General features: G+C 42.2%; 1 protein-coding gene across 2 annotated transcripts in view; it reads left to right on the forward strand.

Annotated features, from left to right (window-relative positions):
- The window catches only part of LOC111145213 (protein kinase, cGMP-dependent, type I), a 1,255,864-nt gene that overhangs the window by 1,211,621 nt on the left and 18,052 nt on the right, over nucleotides 1–26,191 (forward strand). For both annotated transcript variants that reach the window (XM_022499949.1, XM_022499948.1), the window contains exons 10-12: nucleotides 2,129–2,225; nucleotides 20,178–20,317; nucleotides 21,247–21,336. In XM_022499949.1, coding sequence (XP_022355657.1) covers nucleotides 2,129–2,225; nucleotides 20,178–20,317; nucleotides 21,247–21,336 — 327 coding nt within the window. The remainder of the gene's footprint in view (nucleotides 1–2,128; nucleotides 2,226–20,177; nucleotides 20,318–21,246; nucleotides 21,337–26,191) is intronic.

Genomic DNA, 26,191 nt, shown 5'->3' on the forward strand with positions numbered 1-26,191 from the left:
GGGGTCTAGGATCAGAGGGCAGGGGCCCAGACAAGTTTGTAAGAGCCCCCAGCCCTCTTGGCATGAATACATCACCCCCAGACTCACTGGGCAGCTACTGATTTCCCAGGACCATTTTAATCCTCCCTAAAATGCTCCCATGGTTTCTGGAATTCCCTCGGCTTTCAGAGAAGTTGGAGCTATAATTCTCAATGCTTGCTGTACATCAGAATCCCCGAGGGAGCTTTAAAAAAAAATACAGGTAGTTGGGTACTGCCCCCCAAAATTTCTGCTTCACTCACTGTGGTAGGACCCACATTACATGGTTTCTGGGCGATTCTCAGGTAGTTCTGGGTGCACACAGGGCTGGAGATCACTAGCCTAGCTTGACAGAGCCCAAGTGTAAGGATTTGGGAATAACTTCAGGAACTATAAGAACACCACACTTTATTAACTATACAAAATGGTATCAGAATAATCTGAAAGAGTTTACCCTCGCTGTGTCTGAGATTTCTAAATCTGGCAAGCACATAGGATATTACTCAGAAACAGTCTCATTAAGAATTTGATTAGCCTGCCGAGAAATGCTTGACCGCATACAAACCATGACAGGGTCTGATCCCAACAGATGTCCTTGTAAGCACCTGTTGAAGTGAACTCTGCCACTGGCCCTTTAAATGGGATGGAGTTTTAATTTTCCAAAGTAGTGGACCAGTCGGAATGCTAGAAATGCACATTTGCTGCTTATGTCCCATTCTAGTAAACCATCTCCAGAATTGCTATGCCAATCTTTTGACTGTGTGCTTAACAAGAGAAGTCTACAACGCCATCAGGATTGGCCAGCAGCCTTGTTTATGGAGGTTCATTAGAGGGAGTGCATGGCTCAGAACCAGCCAATAATGAACATAAGGTCGTTTGTACCCTCTCATGAGTCTGTCAAGAATTGCTTAAAACCGCTACTGGGGTTGTAACTTGGGGAGAATGTCTAAAACCTCTCCTAGAACGCTGTTTCACGTCTCTTCCAAGTGCAGAGTCTAAATTTGTGTTGGATTACAAAGGAATAGCTAAAATGTTACACGGCTTAATGCCACGCACACCTGCAGGTGACTCTATCCCGAAACTGACAGACCAGCGGCGTTCGGATCATCCTGTCAAGCACATTCATCACATCTATCTATAGCGTAGACCACGTCGGGTACTGCCTGGCTGTAGGTCATGGGTTGCACAGAGCTATCCAGAGACTTCAGTTTGGAGACAGCTGAATTACTCCCTGACCTGACATGAGTGAGAGGGAGGGTCATCTTCACTGTTATGCCTTCCTGCCCTTTCTAAAAATAGTAGGGCCTTTAATAAGAAGATATTTTAAGCCTCTCATATTCACTTGTCTCATCAGGAGAAGCTTATTTTGCCCGCTTGCGTGTGTCAGATGTGCCTGGGTCAGAGCTAGACTTCGGAGCATGGTCTATGCTCCTCCACACCGCTCCTGTAAGACACTGGCAATCATAAAGGCACTGGGATGACCAGCTGAGAGGCAGTGGGTAAACATAAACGGAGGGGAGACACGTTTTAGGAAGGTGAATATGCTTCCGAAATCCTCCGTTTCAGACATTGGCACATCAGTCCTCTGCTTTTTGGATCTGTTCTAAAACCTGACTGTGATGCCTCTCCAGAGACAATGATCTTGCTGCTCTTAATAAATTCTGATAGGAGCCACTGCCAGCCTCCGGAAAAGAGAAACTCATGAGAAACCGCCCTCCCAAATCTGAACGGCTAAACCCAAACGAGCAAAACCCCCAATCCCCAAACAAAACCAAAAAAGAACCAGCCCGACAATCCGGGCTCACAAGAAGATGCGCAGGAAAGCCCTGCAATGTAACTCTTGATCTAGTGGCTGGGTGTAGCAGTCACGTGACTGGCAGGTACCAGGTGCTCTGTCTTACTCTCCTTTGAAAGACAAGTGCAAATCTTGGTTATTCTGCACAACGGGGACCAAACACTTATGCTTGGGAGGAGACACAGACTCTAGAAGCAAGATGGAATTTGAGCAGGTAAACCCCGAGCCACAGTCCTGTCATTCCGCGTCGGTCGTGCGTGGTTCTCGTGTTTGCGCCTCTAAGAAATTTCCATTTTTTCGCATCAAAAAATCCAGATACGAAGCCGAAGCTGCTTTCTTCGCCAACCTGAAGCTGTCTGACTTCAACATCATCGACACCCTCGGAGTCGGAGGCTTCGGACGAGTGGAGCTGGTAGGTGATTCTCCTTTACGTGCTCGGGGGGGGCCCCTTCTCCCACATTTTTCCCTCTAGATTAAGATTTCTCTCTAGTCTCTCATCATTACTTATTACTGTTCCTGAATCGGTACCAAATGCTTTCATGTCAGCATATCCGAGTCTGAAACAGGTACAGTGAGCTAAATACTATGTAGCCCGTAAACAGGTGACTAAAAAATAAAAAATTACTTTTTTAGAAAAACCTCCTCATAGTAAATGAAAGGTAAACCTATTAACCTAACAAGGAGCCATAAAGCGCTTTTTATCCAGCTGGTATTCTGTGACCTCAACTTCCTTAGTTCTGAGCAGTTCTCATCCACTTAGTCACGCACCTACCTACATGTCAATTTCAATACAGAGAGGAAATGGGATACATATATATGTTATATGTAGACATGCAGACTATAATACACTATGTAATACATATATATATATATACTTCATTTCCTTTATATATATATTTAAATTTACATTTTAATCCTTGTGGTTGTAGATCTGGTGCATGGATAAATTAGAGAATATGGCTCAGAACTAGGGAAGTAAATAAATGAGTAAAATCTGTCTATCTGTATTTAATTAAAAATGTTTAATACTGCCTTAAAACTTTAAGAAAATGTAAATAATGTTGTAGTTATTTCTGTGATTCAATAAAAAATACCAAGTTATAATATATATATATATATATATATATATATATATATATATAGTGTGTATATATCCATATTAGATAATATGGTGTGAATATTTCACACACATTTGTGTACACACACACAGGTTAAGTATTAATGAGGACGATGGGGACATTTGGTGCAAGTTTATTCATTCAACATATTGCATGAATGTGGTGCAAACCAAATGGAAGCATAGCATATTGGGCCTTTGAAATACAAGTTTAAGAACTGATCTGTTACATAGACCAGAAAAAAAAAAAATGTATTCTGGTAACTGAGCTGCTGCACTGGGAGATGGTGTGGATATGACCCCAGTTCGAGAAGGCAGATTAATTTCCGCATCTCTGCTGAACCTGGAGGAACCCCTGACACCAGACACCAGTACAGTATGTTAGGAACTCCCTCTACAGTGCAGTAAACAGTTCCTGTTGCCATTGAGGATGAGAGAAATCCCCTGCCCTAAAACCAGATCAGCCCAGTGCTGGGTTTGGATGTTTGTCCATTTCTGCTGCAGCTGGGATTCCTGGCTTTTGACAGGCAGGAAAAATGCTGTTTATCTAAACATGAGGCAAGAAAATAACTAGACAGGAAAATTTCAAGCCATGATGGGTTTTGTTGAGTTGGCACTCTGCTTCCGGTGACACTGCTTGGACATGTTATCCGTTAGGCTGCCTCTGACCTGACATCTGGCGTCATAGTGAGGATTTTCCGCTATTGGAGTACAGATCTGGGGCCTAGGAGAAGTTGTTCTTCCGAAATCTGCCAGTCAACGCAGTGTTAGATTTCATTTTCAAGAACTTTGATTTTGTGAGAAAATCTAACTGCTCATGGAGGTAGTGAAGACTTATTACCAGTATTGTCTTTGTCCAGGGGTGTTGGGGCACATAAACAGCTCAGGGGGCAGAGGTCCCTGCCAGGAAGAGCATATTGTCGGCTGCGTTTATTTACCTGCTCGCATGGGTTTCCATCCCTTTTTGAATGAAGAACTAAATGTGGACAGAACTCCCTAGAGGCTGATTTTGTGACTTATAGTTTCTTAAATATCATTTTGTAAAGACTTTGGACAGCAAAATTATTGTTTTGGTTGACCAAGAAAAAATCTACATTAACCAATTTGTGGGTTCCTAAGGGTCCGAGGATATCAAGTTGGGGACCTCTAGGTTACCAGTAAGGTATTTTATGAAATAGAGGAGTTTACTCAGGATGTTTGAAATACTGAAAATTGCTCATACACCGAAATTACGTCAAGCTGAAGAATTACATGCCAAGTTGACAGGGGAAAACTTCTAGAGACTTCTGTCAAAATGTTTCAGGAGGCACAAACAACTTACCAGAAAATTAGGGATGGCGCAGCATGGACATATAAAAGGTGCCCATGTAAAACGTGGTTTAAAAAGACAAAAATACCTCTGTGTGTGTGTGTGTGTGTACACACGTGTATAAGCTCCATCGCAGGAGAGAGTCAGGGTAGTTCAGCCTAATTTTCTTCTCATGGATATTATATTTTACTTTTCCACACAGATGTTTATAGACTAACCAAAACCATCACCTCAGGAATTAATTTTAACTGGAGTCCAGTTTTCAAAAACATTAGATATCTGCAGGAATGATAAATCCATAGTGGGCCGCTAGGCACAAGCCATACATTAGAAAAGAGGCACGTGGTTTTAACCTCTGAAGCCACATCTTCATGTCATGTGATTTTTGCCCTTGACCCACTAACCCCTTGTGAAAATCAGAATACCTGGATTGTCTTCACTGTTGAGTGGGGGCTAGCCATTTAGGTATGGCTCTTGCCCTACGATTCACCGTCTCCCATTCTTACCACTTACTCACTGCCTGAGACTCTTAACTATTGGGTATGAAAAATATTCTTCTCTGTGATTGTTTGTTTGTCATAAGTGTTCAGTGAGGCCAGAGCTGAGAGTCCGGCCTTAGCATACGGTCATCGTGGTGAATAGTGAATTGCCACAAACCTGGGACAGGGGGCAGTAGAGAGCACCTTCAGGCCAGTACCCACGCCTTTCACAGTGGGAAGAAGACCAGGCAGAGCCCTGTTCTGTTGTGATTATAGAACTTCGCTTCAGTCTCCTCTGAAAATGATATGTGCAAGATCGTTATCAATATTATAGAGTGATATATTAAAAAGTCCTGCCGGACACTTATGGATGAATTTCCCATATGTGTATGCATAGTACCGTACCAAGTATATAAAATGGATATGTTGAACCTACCAATCCTTAGTTCAGCAATGATGTTGATCAGGTAAATGACATGATAAAAACCATAGGGCACTTTAATTTTATAATGGCATTTAAAATTTTATCCCAAGTATAGAAAATAGGATTATAAAACTCTTGAATTGGGTATGAAGAATTAAATTTGAGGTTGTTGAACCCCATTTCCTGGTAGGACTCAGGAGTTTTATTATAATTTGTTATACAGATTAGCTTCATGTTACTTTGCATAATGATATGCAAAAGTCTTCTTAGCGTGTCTTAAATTTTTATTGTTTATCTCAATTTGGGTGAATTTAGATGCCAGAAGATTTCTCAGGCAGGACTATTACTAAATAGTTCATTGCCAACTTTTGGAGAGGAGAATGCAACTTTGGCGCAGAACAGAAACACATCATCGTTCAGTGTGATGAGACCAGAAGCTTGAAGAACTGGTCTTAAATGAATGGGAAATCTGCTCTGGAGCTATTAATTCTGTTTCATAAATACTTTTAGCAGAGCAGATTTTAATGAGTTGACTATCAGACATGTCCTATTCACAACTACTACCTCCAAGAAGTCATCCGTACTGGGTTTTGTTTTTTTTTCCTGTTATCTGGCAGAAACCATATTTTCTGACTATTCTTTTTTATTTTGAAGAATGAGCTTTTTAATTTGCTCAGTGCTGCCTGTTTATCTTCCAAAAGACCACATTTCGTTTATAATAGCACTTTCAACAAAAGAACTCATTTTTTAATAGATGATTCACTCATTAAAGCAGTAAGCGCCACTCTAAGACACGATGGTAATCCCCTTAATTTGCAAGGTATGACTGCAGAATAAGGAGATTGATTCTACCACCACAGATGAAAACTAGTCGCATTGCTCTATGGTCACATTCTTGATTTACTTTTGCTCTCATCTGAGACATGCTTGCTTTTCAGAACAGATTTGCACAAATCAGCCTTTTTAATCTGGCAATGCTGATGTGGTTGCTTTAGATATTAGATATTTAATGGTTTTATCCAGCAATCCAATGCCTCCTAGACCAGAGCTCCATACTTGGATAAAATATAGGGACCAAGATCTGGAAGACATAATCTCCGTCTTCCCGGCTTATATCCTCTCTATTTCATTTGTTACATATTTATGTAGCAAGCTGCCTGCCGGGACATTCAGAGTCTAAGGTGAAACAGCCGCTGGGAAGGACAGTCATGGGAACTAATAATCCAATAATCAAAGTACGAGCAGCATTTGCGGTGTTGGGCAGGAGGTGGCATCCTAAAACAGAGTTAGGGCATCTACAGAGATAACCTAAAGCATTACAGAACACTCCTGTAAAATGCAACTAATGTGGGCTCGTTTACTGACCAACTGATACTAATCATATTTTTTTTACAATAGTGATGCCACTTCCTTACTAAAATAATCAGGCCTTGCATTTGAACCCTGCTCCATGACCTTCAAATTGGTCCACATCCAGCACATTATTTTACCTTTCTAGTTACTCTGGGAGCAGGAAATGAGACGTGCTCTGCTTTTACTAGAAGGACGTCACGGTTAATGCATATCGGTTGCCTAAGACCATGCGGTCAGTAAAAAGGCTCTTAAAGTCCAGACCTACTGATTTGGTTTTGTGTTTGTTTGTTTGTTTCTAAGGTTTCATTTATCTGTTTGTCAGAGAGAGCTAGTGAAAGCAGGGGGAGCAGCAGAGGGACAGGGAGAAGCAGGCTCCCCACTGAGCAGGGAGCCTGATGCAGGGCTTGATCCCAGGACCCTGAGATCATGACCTGAGCCGAAGGCAGAGTCTTCACCGACTGAGCCACCCAGGTGTCCCTACTGATTTGTTTTCAACTGGAAACTTTTTCTATCATTTTGGTTAGATTCTTATCACACCAACAACAGCCACTTCAGTGACATCAAACAAATGTTGTCACATGTACAACCTTTGTTTAAAAAAAAAAAATTCTAGAATTCAAGCACCTTTATTAGACCCAAATCTAGAATCACCACTTCGATAATCCACTGTTCACATCTCCTTCTGTTGAACCTTCAGAGAGGCACTCCCTTCTTTGAATCTTTTGCCGTTCTTATTTCCATAGTAAAATGTCTGTGGAGGAAAAAGAAATCAGACATGACAACATCATAGCTAAAAGCTAGAGCTCTGGACTCAGATCTCCTGTATTCAGATTTTTCCCTGCTGGGCATGCTTGGTCATTTCCTCAGAGGTCACTTACTTCTGTGCCTCAGTTTCCCATTCTCCAACATGAGGCTCACAGTAGGATATAAGCCTCACAAGGTTACAAAGACTAAATGAGTCAAAGCCCCCAAATAATGCCTCACACCATAAGTCAGTCAGTGTTGTGATGCTATTTTTATTATTAAAATATCCTAATGATAACTACCATTCATTCTCGCTCTACCCAGAGAAAAGGAAGGGGATGGAGTAATTTTACCCTTTTTTCTCCCTTGCTCTGCTGAGTCCCGACAGTACAATTTCTTCACTGTGAGAAAGAGCCTGAGGTCTTCAGAATGACCTCGGTGACAGCTTCTATTAAATCCCCACAAAGCTCTCGAGCTCCTTCCTTTAGGTTCATTACCATTGGCTGAATCCTGTAAGCTACCTCCACAGCTTCCTTGAGCCATGGAACCCCGATGGGGCATAGCAAGGGTCTGGCTCTTGCCACACGGGCCAGACAGGTCCCCTCTCCTTTCTCCTGTGCCCCCCCCAAGGGAGGACAGCACAGGAAGAGGCAGGGTGGCGGCAAGACACAAGCACTGCCACACTGGGTCACAGGGCTGGCCAGGGTCGGGAGCCCTGTCGTGGCATCTTTGACAGCTGCTTAGCACTGGGCATCCCACGCAGGCCGGACAGGTGGGCTGTGTCCACCAGTGGAAGGCGAGAGGAGACTGGGAGGTGATTAAGGAAGCAATTAGGTGAGAAATCCATTGCTCGGTCAGCGGAGCTGTGTGTCATCATTCTGAAAGGTGAACAGCTTAACTTCAAAGGGAAACCCCACGTAAGACGGGAACATTTCGAGACCTTCCGTGGCAGGCCACATGGGCAGTGAAACGGAACAGCTGGGGGGTGGCAGGCAGCACGGCCATGGGTGGCCATGGTGACTGACTACACAGGATGCCTGCAGAAACCCTCCCCCAAGGCCTCCAGTCCTCTGTCACCCAGGTGATCGAGGGCTCTGCGCTCCCGGGAAACTCAAAGCTTGCTTTCCCTTCCTGTTCCTCTAGTGGGCTCATTACCAAGGGTCACCCTCATTTCAGGTGCCTCCTTCAAAAGAATAAGCTGATGCAAGTATTTCTGGTGTATTTATACAGTGGTTGGAACCAAGTTGAGTGTGCACAGACTGCAAATAATGACTTGCTTACACATCTTGGAAAGTATTTTTTATACCAGCTCTCTATAGGAATGAATCTTTCTCCTTAAAAGTATTTAATTTTATTTATTTATTTGACAGACAGAGATCACAAGTAGGCAGAGAAGCAGGCAGAGAGAGAGGGGGAAGCAGGCTCCCTGCAGAGCAGAGAGCCTGATGCGGGGCTCCATCCCAGGACCCTGGGATCATGACCTGAGCTGAAAGCAGAGGCTTTAACCCACTGAGCCATCCAGGCGCCCCCTTAAAAGTACTTTAAATCAGTGCTCTAGGGTCCAGTAAAATGTTCATTTCTCATCCATAACCATGTGTTATTCTAGAAATATCCATGTAAATCTGGAAGGCACTAGACATGTCTTTGCAAGGGTTAAGATATGAGTGATAGGAAAGTGTATCTGAAAGTTAACATTTCGGTCACTCTTATGTTTTCTGTAACAATTTATGGGCCCATCACATTCAGCAAAAATTTATCTTCTATAAAATCCCTCAATATTTTTGGTGGGATCAGAACTAGCAGCGGCAATCTCTGCCTTTAAGGAATTTCTGCCTTCTTGTAAATAAGAAAATAACACATCTGAAGAAGAGCAAATGAAATCCTTTAGTACTGTATTAACTTATGAATTATGCAGAAAGGTTCTTCGTAGTTCAGAAAGAGGGAGACCATTTGGAGCTGATTGGATCGCAGAGGCCCCGAGGAGACACAGGACTCCAGCCAGGGCTTAGGAATCCTGGGATTGGGATTTAAGTGAACAGCTGGGCAAGGCCATTCCAGGCAAAGGTTACAACACCGAGGGCTACATGTCTTCACAGGCCACCAAAGCAAGTGACAGACCTGCCCAGGGGTTGCATGGAAGAAGTGTGAGAAATGGCCTTAGGCAGCCCATCATCTGGGGAATCACTGTGTTCTGTTCTTGGGGGAGGTCAGGCGTGAAGGCACTAGGCATCTGTGGCATTAGGTCAGGTGATAAAAACCTAAAGAACATAGACTCCGCTCTCAGCTTCCACCTGTGAAATCAAAGAATATAAGGTGACTGGACAGGCTATTTTTAGGTGGGGCTGCTCCCAAAAATAAACATAATTTCTCTTCCGAATAAGGTAGTCTACTTTTTGCCAGGAGGTAGCCCGTGTCCCCGAAAATTTCATGTAAACACTTTCAAAGAGAGTTCTCATTCATGCGAGGGGAAAACAGGCCCCTTGTATATGTTAGGAGTGTTGAAAATAGCCATGTCCTTAAAATGAAATGGTTTCTCTTGCTTTTGGTGGCGGCGGGGGTAGGGGGTATGAAAGAGCCATTCTATATGTTTCAGTGTAGCTCAACTGTATACATTTAATTTTTGTTAATTTATACTCTGTTCCTCATATTAATATCCCCTATTGCCATTAACACACACCAGCTAGTAGCTCGAATACCGAGCTCTGTCAGAGATCAGGCTCTGGGAGCTGGGTGGCTGGGTTCTGAGCCCCCAACACCAGCCAGCTGCCTTGCAAGTTCACAGTAAGAGCAGAGAGACCACCAGCACCAAAAAGGGATCACATGTCCCTTGAACAACCCAAGGGACCCACTTTGTGGTGATGATTTCACATCCCCGTGGACAGAGCAGCTTAATGTTTCCTGGGACCGTTTTCCATAGATGAAGTGAGCATGGGCAAAATTACAAAATACGTGTGGAATGGGCTTAACTACATTTGAAGTACATTTATATTTGTAGGCGATCTGGTGAAAAATGTGAAGTCCAAAAGCAGGGAGGAAAGAGTTATCCTATTTCATTTAATATCAGGGTGAAGTTTGAATATCACTTATATCAAGACTTTAAGGGGGCGCCTGGGTGGCTCAGTGGTTAAAGCCTCTGCCTTCGGCTCGGGTCATGATCTCAGGGTCCTGGGATCGAGTCCCGCGTCGGGCTCTCTGCTCAGCGGGGAGCCTGCCTCCTCCTCCTGTCTCTCTCTCGGCCTGCCTCTCTGCCTACTTGTGATCTGTCAAATAAATTAAAAAAAAAGACTTTAAGAACTGATTTTAAGCCGTTTGATTAAAATCCTCCCAGTATGTAACAGGAACATCATAAAGTTTTTTTAGGCCTTATGTTCAAAAGTATGACGAGAATACAAACACTTTCTTGAGTAAACCTGAGCACAGCTCCCAGAGCTGAATTTTGCAATATGGGATTCTGTTTCATTTCAACTGACTTTAAGCTTTCACAGAGTCAATAAATGAAATTGAAGTGTTAACTTAGGAGTCTCAACTCCCGTCTGTGTGAAATTTCAGGTTATAAGTGTGCTTTAAGTATTAGAAAAGTAGAATTATGTGAAATATTGGAGTGATCAATTTAGAAATGCAGAAGCAAGTTGGGAAACTGCTACACGTAGTATTTCTTCATACAGATGAATGAGATGGTGCATAGAAATCAAATATCGGTTGGGGCAAGAAAATATTTGATGATTTGATAAGGAAAGTAAATTTTTTTTGCCCATCCGCCTACCCGGCCCCCCTCTGACAACCACACATTCATTCTGTTTGTCTGTTTTGTTGTTGTTTGCTGGTTTTGTTTTTTTAGATTCTAAATGTAAGCGAATCATACGGTATTTTTTCTTTTTCTGTCAGATTTATCTTGCTTAGCATAATGTCCTTTAGGTCGATCTATGTTGTTCTAAACAACAAGATCTCATTCTTTTTTATGACTAATATTCCAGAGTGTGTGTGTGTGTGTCTGTGCACATACACATAGAGACACACCACATCTTTATCCATTCATCTATCGATGAACGCTTGGGCTGCTTTCATATCTTGGCTATTAATAATGCAATAAACACAGGGGTGCATATATCTTTTAGAATTAATTTTTTATTTACTTTGGGTAAGTACCCAGTAGTAGAGCTACTGGATTTGCATGCTATTTCGAACATTATGAGGAACCTCCATACTCTTTTCCACAGGGGCTGTACCAGTTTGCATCCCCACCAACAGTGTGTGACAGTCCTTTTTATCCACATTCTCACCAACACTTGATGTTTCTGGAGTTGTTGATTTTAACCACTCCGACAGGTGTGAGGTGGTATCTCACTGTAGTTTTATATTTGTATTTTGAGTAGTGATTCCACACATTTTGTCATGTGCCTACTGGTCACTCTGTGTCTTCTTTTGAAACATGTTTAACTCTTCTGCCCTTTTTTTAAAATTGGTTTTTGATATTGCATTGGATAGGTTCTTTATATATCTTCGATAGTAACCTTTTATCAGATATGTCCTTTGCAAACATCTTCTCCCATTCTGTAGGTTGCCTTTTGTTGATGGTTTGCTTTGGCAGGCAAAAGCTGTTCATTTTGGTCAAGTCCCAATAGTTTCTTTTTGCTTTTGTTTCTCTTGCCTCCGGAGACATATCTAGAAAAATATCGCTGAGGGTGATGTCAAAGAGATTACTGCCTCTGTTTCTTTTAGGAGTTTTATGGTTTCACGTCTCATTTTAGGCCTTTGATCCGTTTTGAGTTTATTTTTGTGTGTGGTGTACGGAAGTTTTCCAGTTTCATTCTTTCGCATGTGGCTGTCAAATTTTCCCAGCACCATTTGTTGAAGAGAAGGTCTTTTCCCCACTGTATATTCATTCTTGCCTCCTTTGTGATAGATTAATTTACCACATAAGCGTGGGTTTATTTCTAGGCCCTCTATTCTATTCTGTTGATCTTTGTGTCTGTTTTTGTGCTGGTGATAAAAGAAAATAATTTAAAGTTTATCATGTCAATTTTAATAATCACTACAAAGTGAAGTAAGGTTTACTTTGCATGGCTACTGTATGGAAGAGAAAGGGTACATGTAAATTGCACATTTCAGTAAACCATTTTGATTCAGTATAAGGAGACTTGAGTCAAAATGAATCAGTGCTAATTCCTTAATAAGAGAAATCACAAGTATTCTTTGATTTCCAGGTGAGCTGTATAAAATAGTCCAACTGTTTATTCATGTTGCAATTAAAAATAGAAAAGTATGATGTTCCTTTCCTGATCTTCCTCCAAACTGAAAGTTCAATGTCTTTTTTGAAAACTATCTCCTCTGTGAAAATAGTCTTACTGGGTTTTGATCAATTTGAATTTAATAATACAGATATTTCCTGCTACAGAACTGAATTTTAATCTGAAGGCAAGTGACAAAGCAAATGGAATTGACACTCTTGATGAGGGGTTGAGGTGAACATGGGAAGGGAAATGAAAGAAAAGACCAGACCCTCTCTTGATTGTCACTTATACAAATGGCAGAGGAAAATGCAGAGACAAAATAAGCTCTTTTTTCCTATGCGCCTTTGCTCTGAATGGTATGTATAAACCACTTACTGGTCATCGATGAAATAAGTTTTACACATCAAATCCTTGCCATAAAATTGTGTCATGGTATCATGCCTCTATTCCTCCTGTCTGAAAAGCTTTTCAACTGTGGCATCTGTTTAAAATCATAATCCATCCTTTGGGTTCTGTGTGTCAGCTGGCTGTATGTCACACGGGCTGTGACAAGTCCCTTATGCTCCCCCCTCCTGCGCGTCCTTTGGAACAAACGAGATGCCATGATTCATTCTTAAGTTTTGGATGCTGACTGAGGAAAGGAAAGCATCTAAGGTTATTGTGCAGAGAGAGGTGAGGGAGAAGACTCGGAGCAACCAGTGAGAAAAGAAGTTTTAACCCCCGGGGTCTTCTATCCTGACTGTAGTAGTGTTCGCCTGAAACTATAGTACTGTTACAGAGAAAAGTAATTCTCCAAGAAGGACTAGCCTATTTTTGGTTAGGGAACTTTGAAGAATACAATCCAGTACTTCTGTGTGGAATGGGAGTTTTCTGTGCACTTGAAAATTTTTGCTTTCTTTCATGACTGGAGTAACTTTGCAATGTGTGAGCACAGGGGTTTGTCCTGCCCAAGAAGTTATTTGAGTTGAAGGGATAACACTGGTTTTTCCTTCCCTGTGAAAGTAGAACTTCCTGAAAGTCAGACGAACTTCCTGTTCTTTCATTTTTTCCTTCAGTGGGCTGGGACAACTACTTAAAACACAGATTTGATGATGAACAGTAAGAGTAAAGCACTGTTTACGAGTGTCCACTCCACTTTAATCAGCGCTCTCACATATCTTGGAGGTCATGGTAGTAATGGTAACTGTTCTTGGGGTAGCACTTGTAAACTTTCCAGCTATTTTCACAGACACTATCGGATTTGCTCTTATAATATCTATGCTTATAAGGTGGTTTTATTCCCCTTTTAAAAGTGAGGAAAGGGCTCTAGGAGACTATATGAGGTCACATCTGATTTCAGTTGTACATTATGAAGACACTAAAGACATTACCCAGCAATCATCTATTATTTTGATGAAATAATTTTGTACTAAAATGTATATTTTGCTGAAAATAAATCATGATCCTACTTTGAGAGGGGGGAGGGAGTGAGGCCTTTATAAAATTTTTAAGACATTTAATCACAACACTGAAGTCCTAAAAAAAGGATCAAATGTTTTATAAAAATGTTCATTATTGACAGATACTGGAATAAAAATGAAATATAGTTTTAGCTAACTGGAGAACTTTTACTAAAGGGGGAATGATGAACATAGATGTCTATTTCTAACATTTCATTCCTTAAAATAGAAATCAAAAATATATCCCAGAGTAGATCTCTTATTAGAAGATAGACATATTGCCTGTTTTTTTCCTTTAAAAGAAAAATGCTTTTAAAAGCCTTGTTGAGGTATGATTTACATCCCACAACACTGAACACCACAATCCAATCACTGGCGTGAGCACCCCGTGTCGTCCATCAGGTCTCATCCGTTCCCATCCCAGCTGCAACGACTACTCCCCCACCTTCTAAGCATGAGTCTTCTGCTGTGAGTTTTCTTATGCTATGCTTCGTTTTCCCTCACTGTCTGTATTTCCTACACTTGCAATTGAAGCTGTAGTTCAGTATGAACCCAGATAACAGTTCTCTCCGCCCGAGGAGGCCTTTGTTCAAATTGCAACACAGTGCTCCAGAAGGAAGTAGCATCTTCCTACTAGTGAAACGTTTGCAAATTCTAGTTTCCGATATAATGCAAAGATTCATTTCTGAGAAATAAGAGGAAGACTTGAAGTATTAGCCTTTTCTTGTTCTTTTTCCGTTTCTGGGAATTTTGAGAGTAAAACTTAGTGTGGTGCAAGGGTCGGCAGTCTTTTTAAAGTAGCTTCTGGGCCCTTTACCTGTGCTGTTGGTAGGACTGAGACCGGTGAGTGGGGATAGGAACAGGCATAAGGTGACAGCAGCCCGTGCTGGGTCATATTTTGCTTGGGCCTGAAGGGACCATGACCTATGGAAGCACCTAAGATTAAAATTCACTGATATGCACTGAATGGGGGTTCTGTTCCCAACACTGGGTTTGATATGTGAGCCCTTTTATTTCGTCTTTCCAAGTAAACTGAGAATTACCCTCAATGTTATGGATGAGGAGATAGGCAGGGTGTCAGTAATGTGTCCCAGATCACAAGCCAAAAAATGGTTGAGATTTAAACAAACGCAGTCACATTTCAGAGCTCACGCTGTCAACCAGCACCCTCGTCGGCATGCTACAGTGGTGGGGGGAGAGTCTGCAAAGGAAGACAGAGCTGGGGGGCATACTGACCCAACTAGGCTGGGAAGGCTCGGAACTAGCTGACCCGATTTCAAAATCATCATTATCTCAATTTGACAGAAGCAGACTTAGGATAATTCATTTGGCCAACTGGAAAAATATAAAGCAAACTACATTTCACCTTAAAAATTTTCATGATTCGTCTTGTGAAAGCACTTTCATAATAAAACCTAATAGTGTAGGCCTAGTAAATACAAACGGCTATAACTTCCCCTGAGAGTTCATACTGAACAAAAGAATTTGGCAGGTCCTTTAAGGAGCTGAATAGTGTGGTTCAGCCCAAACTCGAATAGATTGTTATGCTATATACAACCTCTCAAGGTCTTTGCATTCATGAAACTCTAGCAGAGTGATGCCCATTGACCTGGAATCCTTAAAGAGAGCCAGATACTAATACGTAGGTGGTACAATTTAAGAGAGACTTCAAAATTTATTTTCCCTGAATATCACTGTGTTTACCCATCAAAACAGGGATGTATGCTAATTGTACAAAAGTTAAGCAACTCAAAAAAGCAAAAAGAAGTAGAACTGAAAATTTCCCTAAGGGAACACCATTATTAACATATTGGGAAACACATTTCTGATTGTCTCATCCTAGATTTTAGATATAGATATATACGTACATACAAACATTATTTATGGGATCATAAAATGTATGCTGGCTTGTATTCTGTATTCTTATATGTAAATATGTATATATAACATATACACATATTATCTGTGTGTATATAAATTTGGAGGGCTATTTTTCCATAATAAAAAATAGACTTAGAATGACACTTGGGGTGCCTGGGTGGCTCAGTGCCTTTGGCTCAGGTCATGATCTCAGGGTCCTGGGATCGAGCCCCGCATCGAGCTCTCTGCTCAGTGGGGTGCCTGCTTCCCCCCTCTCTCGCTGCCTGCTGCTCTGCTTACTTGTGATCTCTCTCTCTCTATCTGTCAAATAAATAAATGAAATCTTTAAAAAAGAAAAGAATGACACTTGATTCCCATTAGTTAACATATGGTGTAATATTAGTGTCAGGTGTACAGTGGAGTGATTTAGCACCTCCACACATCACCCTGTGCTCATCTCGACAGGTGCCCTCCTTCATCCCCCAGGCCCCACCACCTCCCCTCTGGTGACCATCAGTTCTCTAGACAAGAGTCTCTCTCTTGCTTTGTCTCCCTCTCCCTTTTTTTTTTTCCTTTGCTAAGTCATCATTTTACGTCCTAGTTTTTATAGCTGCTTCGCATGGTCATATGATCATTTATTTTTCCATGCTTTTCTGCATGGACATTTAGATGGTTTCCAAATTTTGCCATTAGAGACAATCTAAGAGTTGGACATGTTGGTTAATTAGGAGTGTATTTTTAAGAGAATCAGCTGCAGCAGAAGTGACTGTGTTTGTTGAATTAGCTCCAGCAGTAGTCCTCGGGCTGTCTGACTTCTCAGTTATGAGCCAGGATCCTGGGAGTCTTGTGTCCTTCTAGTTTAAAATAGAAGTGGAGATTCTAAGGGCTTTCCTCTAAGGAACTATACAGGTCTTTACAGAATGCAAAGGACAGTGGTTCCAGACGGTGGGACGGTCTCCACCCAAGCAAAGTGGAAACTGAAACTATAGTTTCAGTTGGCAAACTGAACAGAAAGCCTCCGCAGGTGAGCTGTTGGGCTCTGTAAACTGCTTATAACCAATGATCATTACATTAGCAGCTGATGAGGCTGACCCCAGTCATCCCGGTGGCATTTGCATGCGTACGACTCTTTAGCAGCAGCCCCTCCCATCCACCAGCTGTTAGCACCAGGTCCTCCCCTCTCACTTCCAGTCTTTGAATTCCACAAGGAGAAGCCATCACTCAGGTACCCCAGATCCTGGGGTATGACAGTGGGGCTCTGGCATTTCCAGCATGGGGGAGGCTTCGTGGCATGTAGCGCACAGTTCAGCTTTTCTCGTGGAGTCTCTCTGAGGAGGCCAGTTCCATTAAACTCTCATTTGTAAGGCATCAATCACTCTGCCATCAGTTTTCTATGTAGCTGAAGGGAAACAGCACTTACTACCAATAGCATGGGAGCACAAACCCAGTCCTGCGACTTGACAGCTCTGTGGCCCTGGGCAAGATAGGACCCTCTCTGATAATCCTCAGTTAGCTCCTCTGAAACATGGGGATGACAACAGTCCCTCAAAAGGGTGCCTAGAAGATTAACGGAGAAAACTCACTCACTTTGCTATTCCTGACAATACGAGCTTTATTACTATTAGCTATTATTGTTAGTGATGATGAAGTCTTTGTAAAAACACAACAAACTTCTGTTCCTCCCACCCTTGAGAGTTGATGTCGCGACTGAAAATAATACATAGGGATGTGCCCAGCACGTCTGTGTTCCACAAATGCTAATTCCCGTTTCTCTCTGACATTACTGAGGGCTTCGTTTATTTCCCTGCATAGACTCTCTCTAATCTACAGTTCAAAACTATTAAAGAAATAACAAAATAAGTGCATGTTTTTATCTCCTATCCTGGCTGTGGTGAAATAAATATCTGGGTGTGGGTATAACAGTGATGTGCTCCTGAGAACAAAAATGGGCAATATTCATGGAATTGTGGAACGTGTTCACTGGAAGGGAACTCAGGAGCAGTGTAGGCAAGGAGATGGGTCGCAAACAAATGACCATGGTCTCAAGAGGGGACGGACCCCAAGAGCTCATTGGTAGCCAACTAGACGTTGTCGTAGAGATGATCTTATTAACCTAGTAGTCTCCATGGTTGGGAATGTTGATCAAGGAAATGGCTGGGTTAAGAAAGCATCTTGTAAAAACATAAACTGAGAACTGGAAACTGAATCGCGTGGTTATTTGGCCATGGATAGTGTCTGTGTGGTGCTGACACATAGAAATCGTTTCTTCCCTTCCATGCCTAATTAAGGGTGCTTTGGGACAAAAGGAAAAGACCGAATACTCCATGCTTGTCCTCATAGCTTCCCTCATTTTTGTCCTGTGAAGGTAAGAAATGCACAGTGTGGAGCCGAGACCCCAGTACCGTCGTGGCTTTGCCAGTGATCAATCGTCGTGGTTCCCCATGTTCTCTCTTTGATTCATGAAGTCAGCAAATACCTAATAGGCATTTACTCTGTGTCAGGGATAGTGAGTCAAAAGATCCCGCATTGCAGGTCGCTTACAGATGAGGGAAAGGAGACAGGAGCTGAACAAGTAATGAAAACTGTTCTGTGTAGGAGTTTGTGATAGAGCTGGGGAGAACCGGCAAGCAGGGAGGGGAGAGGGAGGGCCGTTTCTTTTACAGAGTCTGGGGTGAGGACATGCCGATGAGGAAACATTTGAGCAAAGAGCTTCAGGAACTGAGAGGGGGACTCCTGGGGGTATCTGTGGGAAAATATTTGGGCAGAAAAGACAAGCAGACAGACTGAGGCACATGTTTGCAGTGTATTCCAGGAAGGGGAGCAAGGGGGTGGGTGTGGCCTCAGCTGAGTGAGTTAGGGGGTAGCTGGGATCCAGATGGTTTAGGACCTTGTAGTCGCTGTGACAGCTTTGTCTTTCCTAGGAGCGAGATGCAAAGGCACTGGAGTGTTTTGAGCAGAGGAGTGAGGGGTCTGCCTTTGTTTTGCAGACAGCTGTCGTATGATATCGGGCAGAGCCTGCTGGCTGGGGCAGGGGTCCAGCAGAGAGAATAGGGGCCGTTTCCCACCCCATGGCACTTTCTCACTTCAGGTCGTGATAACTCCATACAGTGTACTCTTCAGCAAGAACTGGGGCTCAGAGCAGAGAAACAACTCAGCGAAGTCAGGGTTGAGGTCCAGACCTGTGACACCAACTCAGAGTTTTTTCCTCCCACCCTATGTACAAATAAAAATGTAGGTCACGATCACGGCGAAGAATAACGGACACGTTTTCCATCGGGTGTGTAAACCACCTAAGAGACTGAGGTCATTACAGTAAGGCTCCAGAGAGAACATGACTTCATTTCTTCGCTGATCTTCAGCCCTGTGATACGGCTCATTTTTCAGGCTGACCGTCCACATTTCTTTTAGAAATGAGTGTCCACATTTTGTGTTTCATTATGCACAATCACTGGATCCATTTGAATCCCACTCCTCTGTTGTCCTCAAGAGTTTCACAGACTGCGTAGAGGGCCCTTGGCTGCTTAAGGCAAATTCAAATATCATTTTTCTCTATAACCTGTCATAGAGATTTACAGACGCTGCCCGTACCCTGAGGCCCGTTGGTGTGAAGTGTCCTTGTGTTCTCACCCGAGCACCCGCCCTGTGAACGTCCTCTCGGACGGCATTCAGTCTGTACACTTGCGTGTGAATGACACACTTAAGAATTGCGCTACACAGTAAACAATTCACAACTCCAGGGGACAGTGATCCTTCAGCTGAAAAGCAGAAATGGTTTGTCAGGTCATCTCCCTGAGGCTTTCATGTGTTCCACATAATGCAGACTTGAAGATTGTTTGTGGCTCAACAGGGCTAGAAAATGTTAATATTGCTATTACGTGATTAGTCCCATCACCCACATCTCTTCATCTCCTCACAAGTCACCTTCTTGAGGGGTGCCTGGGGTGGGGTGGGGGGGATTCAGTGAAGCCTCCAGCTCTTGGTCTCGGCTCAGGTCATAGGATCCTACTTCTACCACAAGTGCTGGAAGGCAAACAGAATTTCATTTTTATGCTTTTTTGATTGCAGAAGAGAAACTATAAAGTACGCTCAAACACATTATGTGGTAGGAAATGAAATAACACAGTGAGAATCCAACACACTTGCCTTCTCCCTATCCCAGCGGGCACCACACTAATTGAGCCTCTGGTAACACTCTTATCTGGTCCATGGGAAGGAACGTGGATGAGGGTCACAGACCTGGATTTCTTCCAGCTCCGGTGATCACAAACTGTGTCGCTCAGGTGGCATCTGAGATGGGGAGGGGGTCCCTGCAGTGCTCATGCACTAGGTAATTTGGGGACAAGAAGGCATTCTGTTACATTAATGCAGTGGGCTCTTTCCTCACTTATTTTCTGTGCTTTTCTTGAAGGTCCAGTTGAAAAGTGAAGAATCCAAAACCTTCGCCATGAAGATTCTCAAGAAACGCCACATCGTGGATACGAGACAGCAGGAGCACATCCGCTCGGAGAAGCAGATCATGCAGGGGGCGCATTCCGACTTCATAGTGAGGTACAGACTCCGCACCCTCAGGGATGCTGATTCTACTCCCCCTGGAAAGTCAGTCACCAAACCCGCCACCACCCCTGCTCACCAGCACACACTTCCTGCACCCAGGAAACATGTTCTTAAATCTGATTTTAAGAAAGTTTTGTTAGGCTTTAAAAAAAAAAAAAAAAAAAAAAAAAAACCTGAAGTTTGATTCTGTCCTTTATTTTTTTTTAAAGAATCAGACTTGTGAAAAGAGCATGCTTTTCGCAAAGGAGGGCTCTCGGTTTTTGATGCACTCTGTGACTCCAAAACCCTCTGTAGATTTCTGGAGCTTGAAAGACGAAATACACAACTATCCTCTATTTAATTATTTGAATACTAATATGTAATTTTTTTTTAATTTGGGGAAGATTAAAAAAAATGAAAGGACTATTCCACCTCCAGATTTTCAGAGCATTGATAAGAGGATAATTGGGAGGTCTTCGATACAAAATAAATAAAACCTGTTCCAGTTAATTTCTCAGGGGCACTTAAAAACAGGGCCAAAGGTGAATTTAAGGAACAGCACGGGAATTTCATACACGTCTATGTTGTGAAGTATATCTATTTTATATGCAGATAGACTGAATGTTTATCCCCACTCAGTATGGCTCAAGAGTCCATATGCTCTAAACAGCAGCCAGACTGGGACCCCAAGAAGCCACTTTGGTCCATAATCCTTAGAACTCATGCACTCATTGTCTAGGACAGACTAGCTCTACACCACACACTTCTTGGGAGCCTGTTGCCTTCTTTTCCCTATTTACAAACAGGTCCCTCTCTTTCCTTTAATGCCATTTCAAGCTTGGTAAATCAAGTATCAGACTGTAAATCTGAGCACTTAAAACATGTACATTCTTTTCAAGGACAACAATGTTGATAACCCTTGTTTTCTTGTTTGCAATTCCCAGATTGTACAGAACGTTTAAGGACAGCAAATATTTGTACATGTTGATGGAAGTGTGCCTGGGAGGAGAGCTCTGGACCATTCTCAGGGATAGGTAGGAGTTTTAAGAAATTTCTATCATTTCTTTTAAAATGTTGACTCTGGTGGTCTGTAAGAAGAGTCCGTTATAAAGTATAAGATCATATTTACATGTTACATATGCTATTTCAGAAAATAAGTAAATATAGGGTGGGACCCACTGTACACTCATGCTTTAGTAAATATGACACTCGCTCTGTTTCAGATTTGTAACTAATGATAAAGGTTAGTCCAGCATGGAAATGGTAACCTAGCAAGGTATATGGCCTTTTTTGAACTTGAGTATCAATCAGTTAACCATATACCTAGAATTCAGTTCATTGCTGTGACATGAAGGGAATCGAGGTTTGTTCTAGTTGCTATCTGGATTAATTACCAGCCTAATTGTCTAACTCATTGGCCAGATGGACTGTCTGCCTTTCCTGACATTGAGAATTTTTTTTCCCCTGAGTTATCATTTCTTCTGGCTTTACATTGCTCTTCGGTTTCAAAATTAACACGTTCCAGCCATCTTCTTCAGGCTTTCAGCTGATCTTGGGCAAAAAAGAATCTACTTATAAGCAGTATTTCACATAAACAATCTAATTCAGATTTACTTATGTTTGCCCTTTTAGGGCAAATAAAGTTGCTCTAGTGAGTGCTTGTTTCTCTATTTGTAGAACTAACAAATTAAAATCGATTCTATGAAATGTCCCAGGAGATCATTACCAATCCTAAATTTTTACTTAAAAGACAATTTTCTTCCCTTGTGAATTTCCTATGACTGATCAAACATTTAGACATCATCCTTGTTCCTTTGAAGGTTCACTTTTTGGCATCCTTTCTTTTTTTTCAGTCTTACCCATGTCCTCCTTCATTGGGTAACATCTTACTAAAACTCTGTCCTAGACTGCCCTGTTGTTTCCAGAAAGCCAGGCTATTTTTTGACAACTTGTTACTCTGTAGAGATCCCAGAATAGTAATTAATAGAACCCAGAATAGCTTATGAAGTCTCATCCCTAATAGCATTCTTACGGCAATTCCTGTCTTTGCAAACATTGACCTTTCGGGTCCTATCCCCTTTGCCTTCCTTGTATATATCAAATCGATTTCTTTTTACCTTATCTTGTCCTAATTACACTGATGCTGTGTTTCACTTCTTAAATTTAAAGTAAACAATACAGGGCAATGCATCATGTTGTCCTTGGGGCCAGAGTAAACATCTGTATTAAGACATTTATAGCACTTTATTGCATGATTTCTAGTAATATTTGAGCACAGATTATATGCCAGGCATTGTGCTAGAAGCCTGTGATACAATGATTAAAAAAAGAAAAAAAAGATGTGGTCTCCTTCTCCTAATTTACAGGCTGCTGCATAAAGGTACCATTCTGACTTCTGAGTTAATGTCTGCTTCTTCCGAATGTGGCTCTACTGTATCATTTTTGATCTGACCTTCCAAGCCCCTAATTTATTTGGAATATTGTCCCTGATTTGTTCTAATTAGAATAGAAGGTTTACAGGTGGAAGTAAACATGAAAGCAATAATAAGTCACAGAGAGAGAGGAATGGCTTCAAGCTTCTCGTAACGTCTTTAAGCAGGCAGCAGCAACACAAGTCAGTCTCGAGTCCACATGCAAACATGCACAGGAATCCAATCTCAATCTAGATTCTGAAAGAAAATATTATTTCCTATGTCTCCCTATTTAACTTGATTTGCATTTCGTTGGCCCATAAAAGCCAGCCCAGGCTCCTGAGGGAGACCTGTTTTGATCTGCAAGGGCACCTACGATTGCTATTAATAAATGAATTACCTTTGGAGGAGAGGATGGAGGCAAACTATCCCCGGATGGTCCTTTTTCTACCTCCACCAGGATGCTTTTTTGGATGGTTCGATCTCCTTCCCTTCTATTATCCTTGGGTTTGGGATACACAGTTGGTGAGTCCCCCAGCCCCAATGCGCTTACTCCTAAGTGAAGAGGCACGATCTGGAGATAAAAGCTACCTGCTCCTTCCCAAAGAGTCAGGACAACCAAAGCCTCAGCATTAAGAACAATAGATCTATCATAGATGCGGGTAGCACCTTATTGCTTTTTTCCCCCTACTCAAAAAATTGGCCTGGGGGACAGCGGTAGGTGAGGGGGTTGGCTGTGGAGATGGAGGCTCCAAGGAATCCTGCCACTGACTAGCTTTGTCACTCTTTGTTTGAGGCTGGAAGTCCTAAAGGTTAATTGTTCACAAGAAACAACAACAAAAATGCCAAGAGAAAAAGGAAAATAATTCTATTAGTCACAGTGTCTATGAAGATATCCATAATCAAATCAATTCATATTCAATTCATTCAGCTTTCTTTTCGCATCCGAGGAAAGCAACAGTAGGGAGAAGCTATTCTGAAAGGATAAAGGAAATGTGTTTGGGTTGATTTTTAAGAAAGGCTTCTGTGGCTATTCTGTACTGACATGGTAATACCTCTAAGCCTCCGGGATTTAGCATAGGAAGTCTCTGACTTTCACAGTCAGACCTCCTCTCACCTAGCCAGTGAGATGACCAGCTCCTGGCTCTCTTTTTTCTCATCCACCTAGAAAAAGAACAGACAGGTTTTTTTTCTTATTGTTGTCAAAAACTAAGAATTAAAACACTACAAAAAATAAAGTAAAATGATACCATATACACAAAGAGGACTGGAGGACTCTTAAGTTTATCTTTGAGATACAACTAACCGCCCTGAAATGTTAATTGTTGCAATTATTTCTCTGGTTTATTCCTTAGGAGCTAACGTGTTTTAATCTTATTTATGACTTTTTGTTTTTCACACATTCTGTACCAGTATTTGGAATTGATTGGGACGCATTATATTTTATTCACCTTTCCTCCATAACACTGAAAGAATTGGCAATCCCTATGACTTCCTTAAAAATGAAAGATTAATATGATTATATATAAATGTTGATATGTCATAATATATACTAATATAAACACATATTTATTAAACTTGGTATAATAGATAGTCATCTAAAATTTAACATTCCAACTGCTACTTTAAAATTTTTTTTAATATAGGTTAGCATTTCCTACTGAATATTTTAATTATTTTAGAAACCATAATTTTCAAATCATGCACATCTCACTTCTGGTCATGTGTCCTCCTGGATGTGTTTTGTAAGCTGGCGAGTAATTTAAATCTCCATCCTCTTTGATTCTAACTCTGTTGTGGATGGTAATTATTATTTAAATTCCATCTGGGATGGCAAAATGGAGAGTGCAGATCCAAAGTATGTCAGGGGGTCAGGAGGAGAGCAGACTCGAAGGATCCTGAAACCACCTTATCCAGGGGACACCTAAGATAACACCTACATTTTACAACGAACTCTAAAACCATCCTGAAGACTCAGAGCAAGCCTTCCACCGTTCATGGTAGAGAAGAGCCCGCACTGGAAAGGGGAGGAGGCGTGGAGACATGGTTGGGAACCCCATCTCCTGTGAGATCAGTCGCAATCAGGAGGGACACCGCTGGCACGGAGAAGCAGCAGGAAGACCAGACCCCACACCAGGCCCCCCAGCACGGGGGGACTGCACAGGGCAAACAAGAACCTGTACCATTTGGCTTGGAAAACCAATGAGGCTTACCTCGGCAAGGTTTTAAAATCAGCTGGACTTGGGTCCAGGGACTTTAGATGTCAGTGGGCTTAACTCCAGGAGGGTCTGAGGACAACAGAAAGCAGGGTCCCTGCCCCGAAAGAACCAGCACAGTAAACAAGTTGCCAAAATGGCAGGGAAACAGCAGTTTGGAAAGTGCCTGGAGTACACGTGAAGGACAATTATTCACAGAGTGTGCACAGGAGCGGCAGGAATCTTCAGGAGACTTGTCCAGGAAAAAAGTGCTGGCAGGCATCTTTTCTCTTCCCTTTTCCAGCCTCGATGGCCAGACACTTGTGGGAGCCAGTGCTAACCCTCTCCACCTAGCTTGCTAGCACGGCGTGGCCCACTCCCGCATTCCATGTGGACCTGTCTCTTTCCACCAGCTCCCCTCAGCAGCCATCTCTCCAGAGGGACTCCTGCTTGGGGGAGAGGGGAAGATAACCCAAGCACAGCACCATCCCAGTAGCCAAGCCTTCCAGCTGCCACCACCTCGAGAAAAGCCCAGCCCTTCGGTGCACCCACAGCTGTGGCAGAAAGACTAAGTGTGGACCACTCACCTAGTGACCCTGCCACTTTTTTTCCCATGCCCACCTACAAGAAATAAAACAACAATTCCCTTTATAATGGCACCAAAGAGAATAAAATGCCTAGGCATAAATTTAACCAAGGAGGTAATACAAACAAATGGAAAAATATTCCATGCCTGTGGATTGGAAGAATATTGTTAAAATGTCCATACCACCAAAGGACTCAACAGATTCATTGCAATCTCTGTCAAAATACCAATAGCTTTTTTCTCAGAACGGGAGTCATCCTAAAATTTGTATGGAACCACAAAAAAAGAGCCCAGATGGCCAGAGCAAGCCTAAAAAAGAAGAACCAAGCTGGAGGTATCACAATCCCAGGTCTCCAGATAGACTACAAAGCTGTAGTAATCAAACCAATATGGCACTGACAGAAATACAGACACACAGATCAATAGAACAGAATAGGGGGTGCAGAAGTCAACTGCCACTATTGTATAGTTAACTTATCTACAACAAAGGCAAGAATATGCAATGGGGATGAGGCAATCTCTTCAACAAATAGTGCTGGATGCAGAAGAATGAAACTGGACCACTTTCTTACAGCAGGCACAAAAATAAACTGGAAAGGGTTGAAGACCTGAATGTGAGACCTGAAACCATAAAACCCCTGAAAGAAAACATAGGTAGTAATCTCTTGGATATCACCCTTAGCAACATTTTTCTAAA

Source organism: Enhydra lutris, unplaced genomic scaffold, assembly GCF_002288905.1.
Source record: "Enhydra lutris kenyoni isolate GAN:26980312 unplaced genomic scaffold, ASM228890v2 scaffoldscaffold12, whole genome shotgun sequence".
NCBI classification, from domain to species: Eukaryota; Metazoa; Chordata; class Mammalia; order Carnivora; family Mustelidae; genus Enhydra; species Enhydra lutris.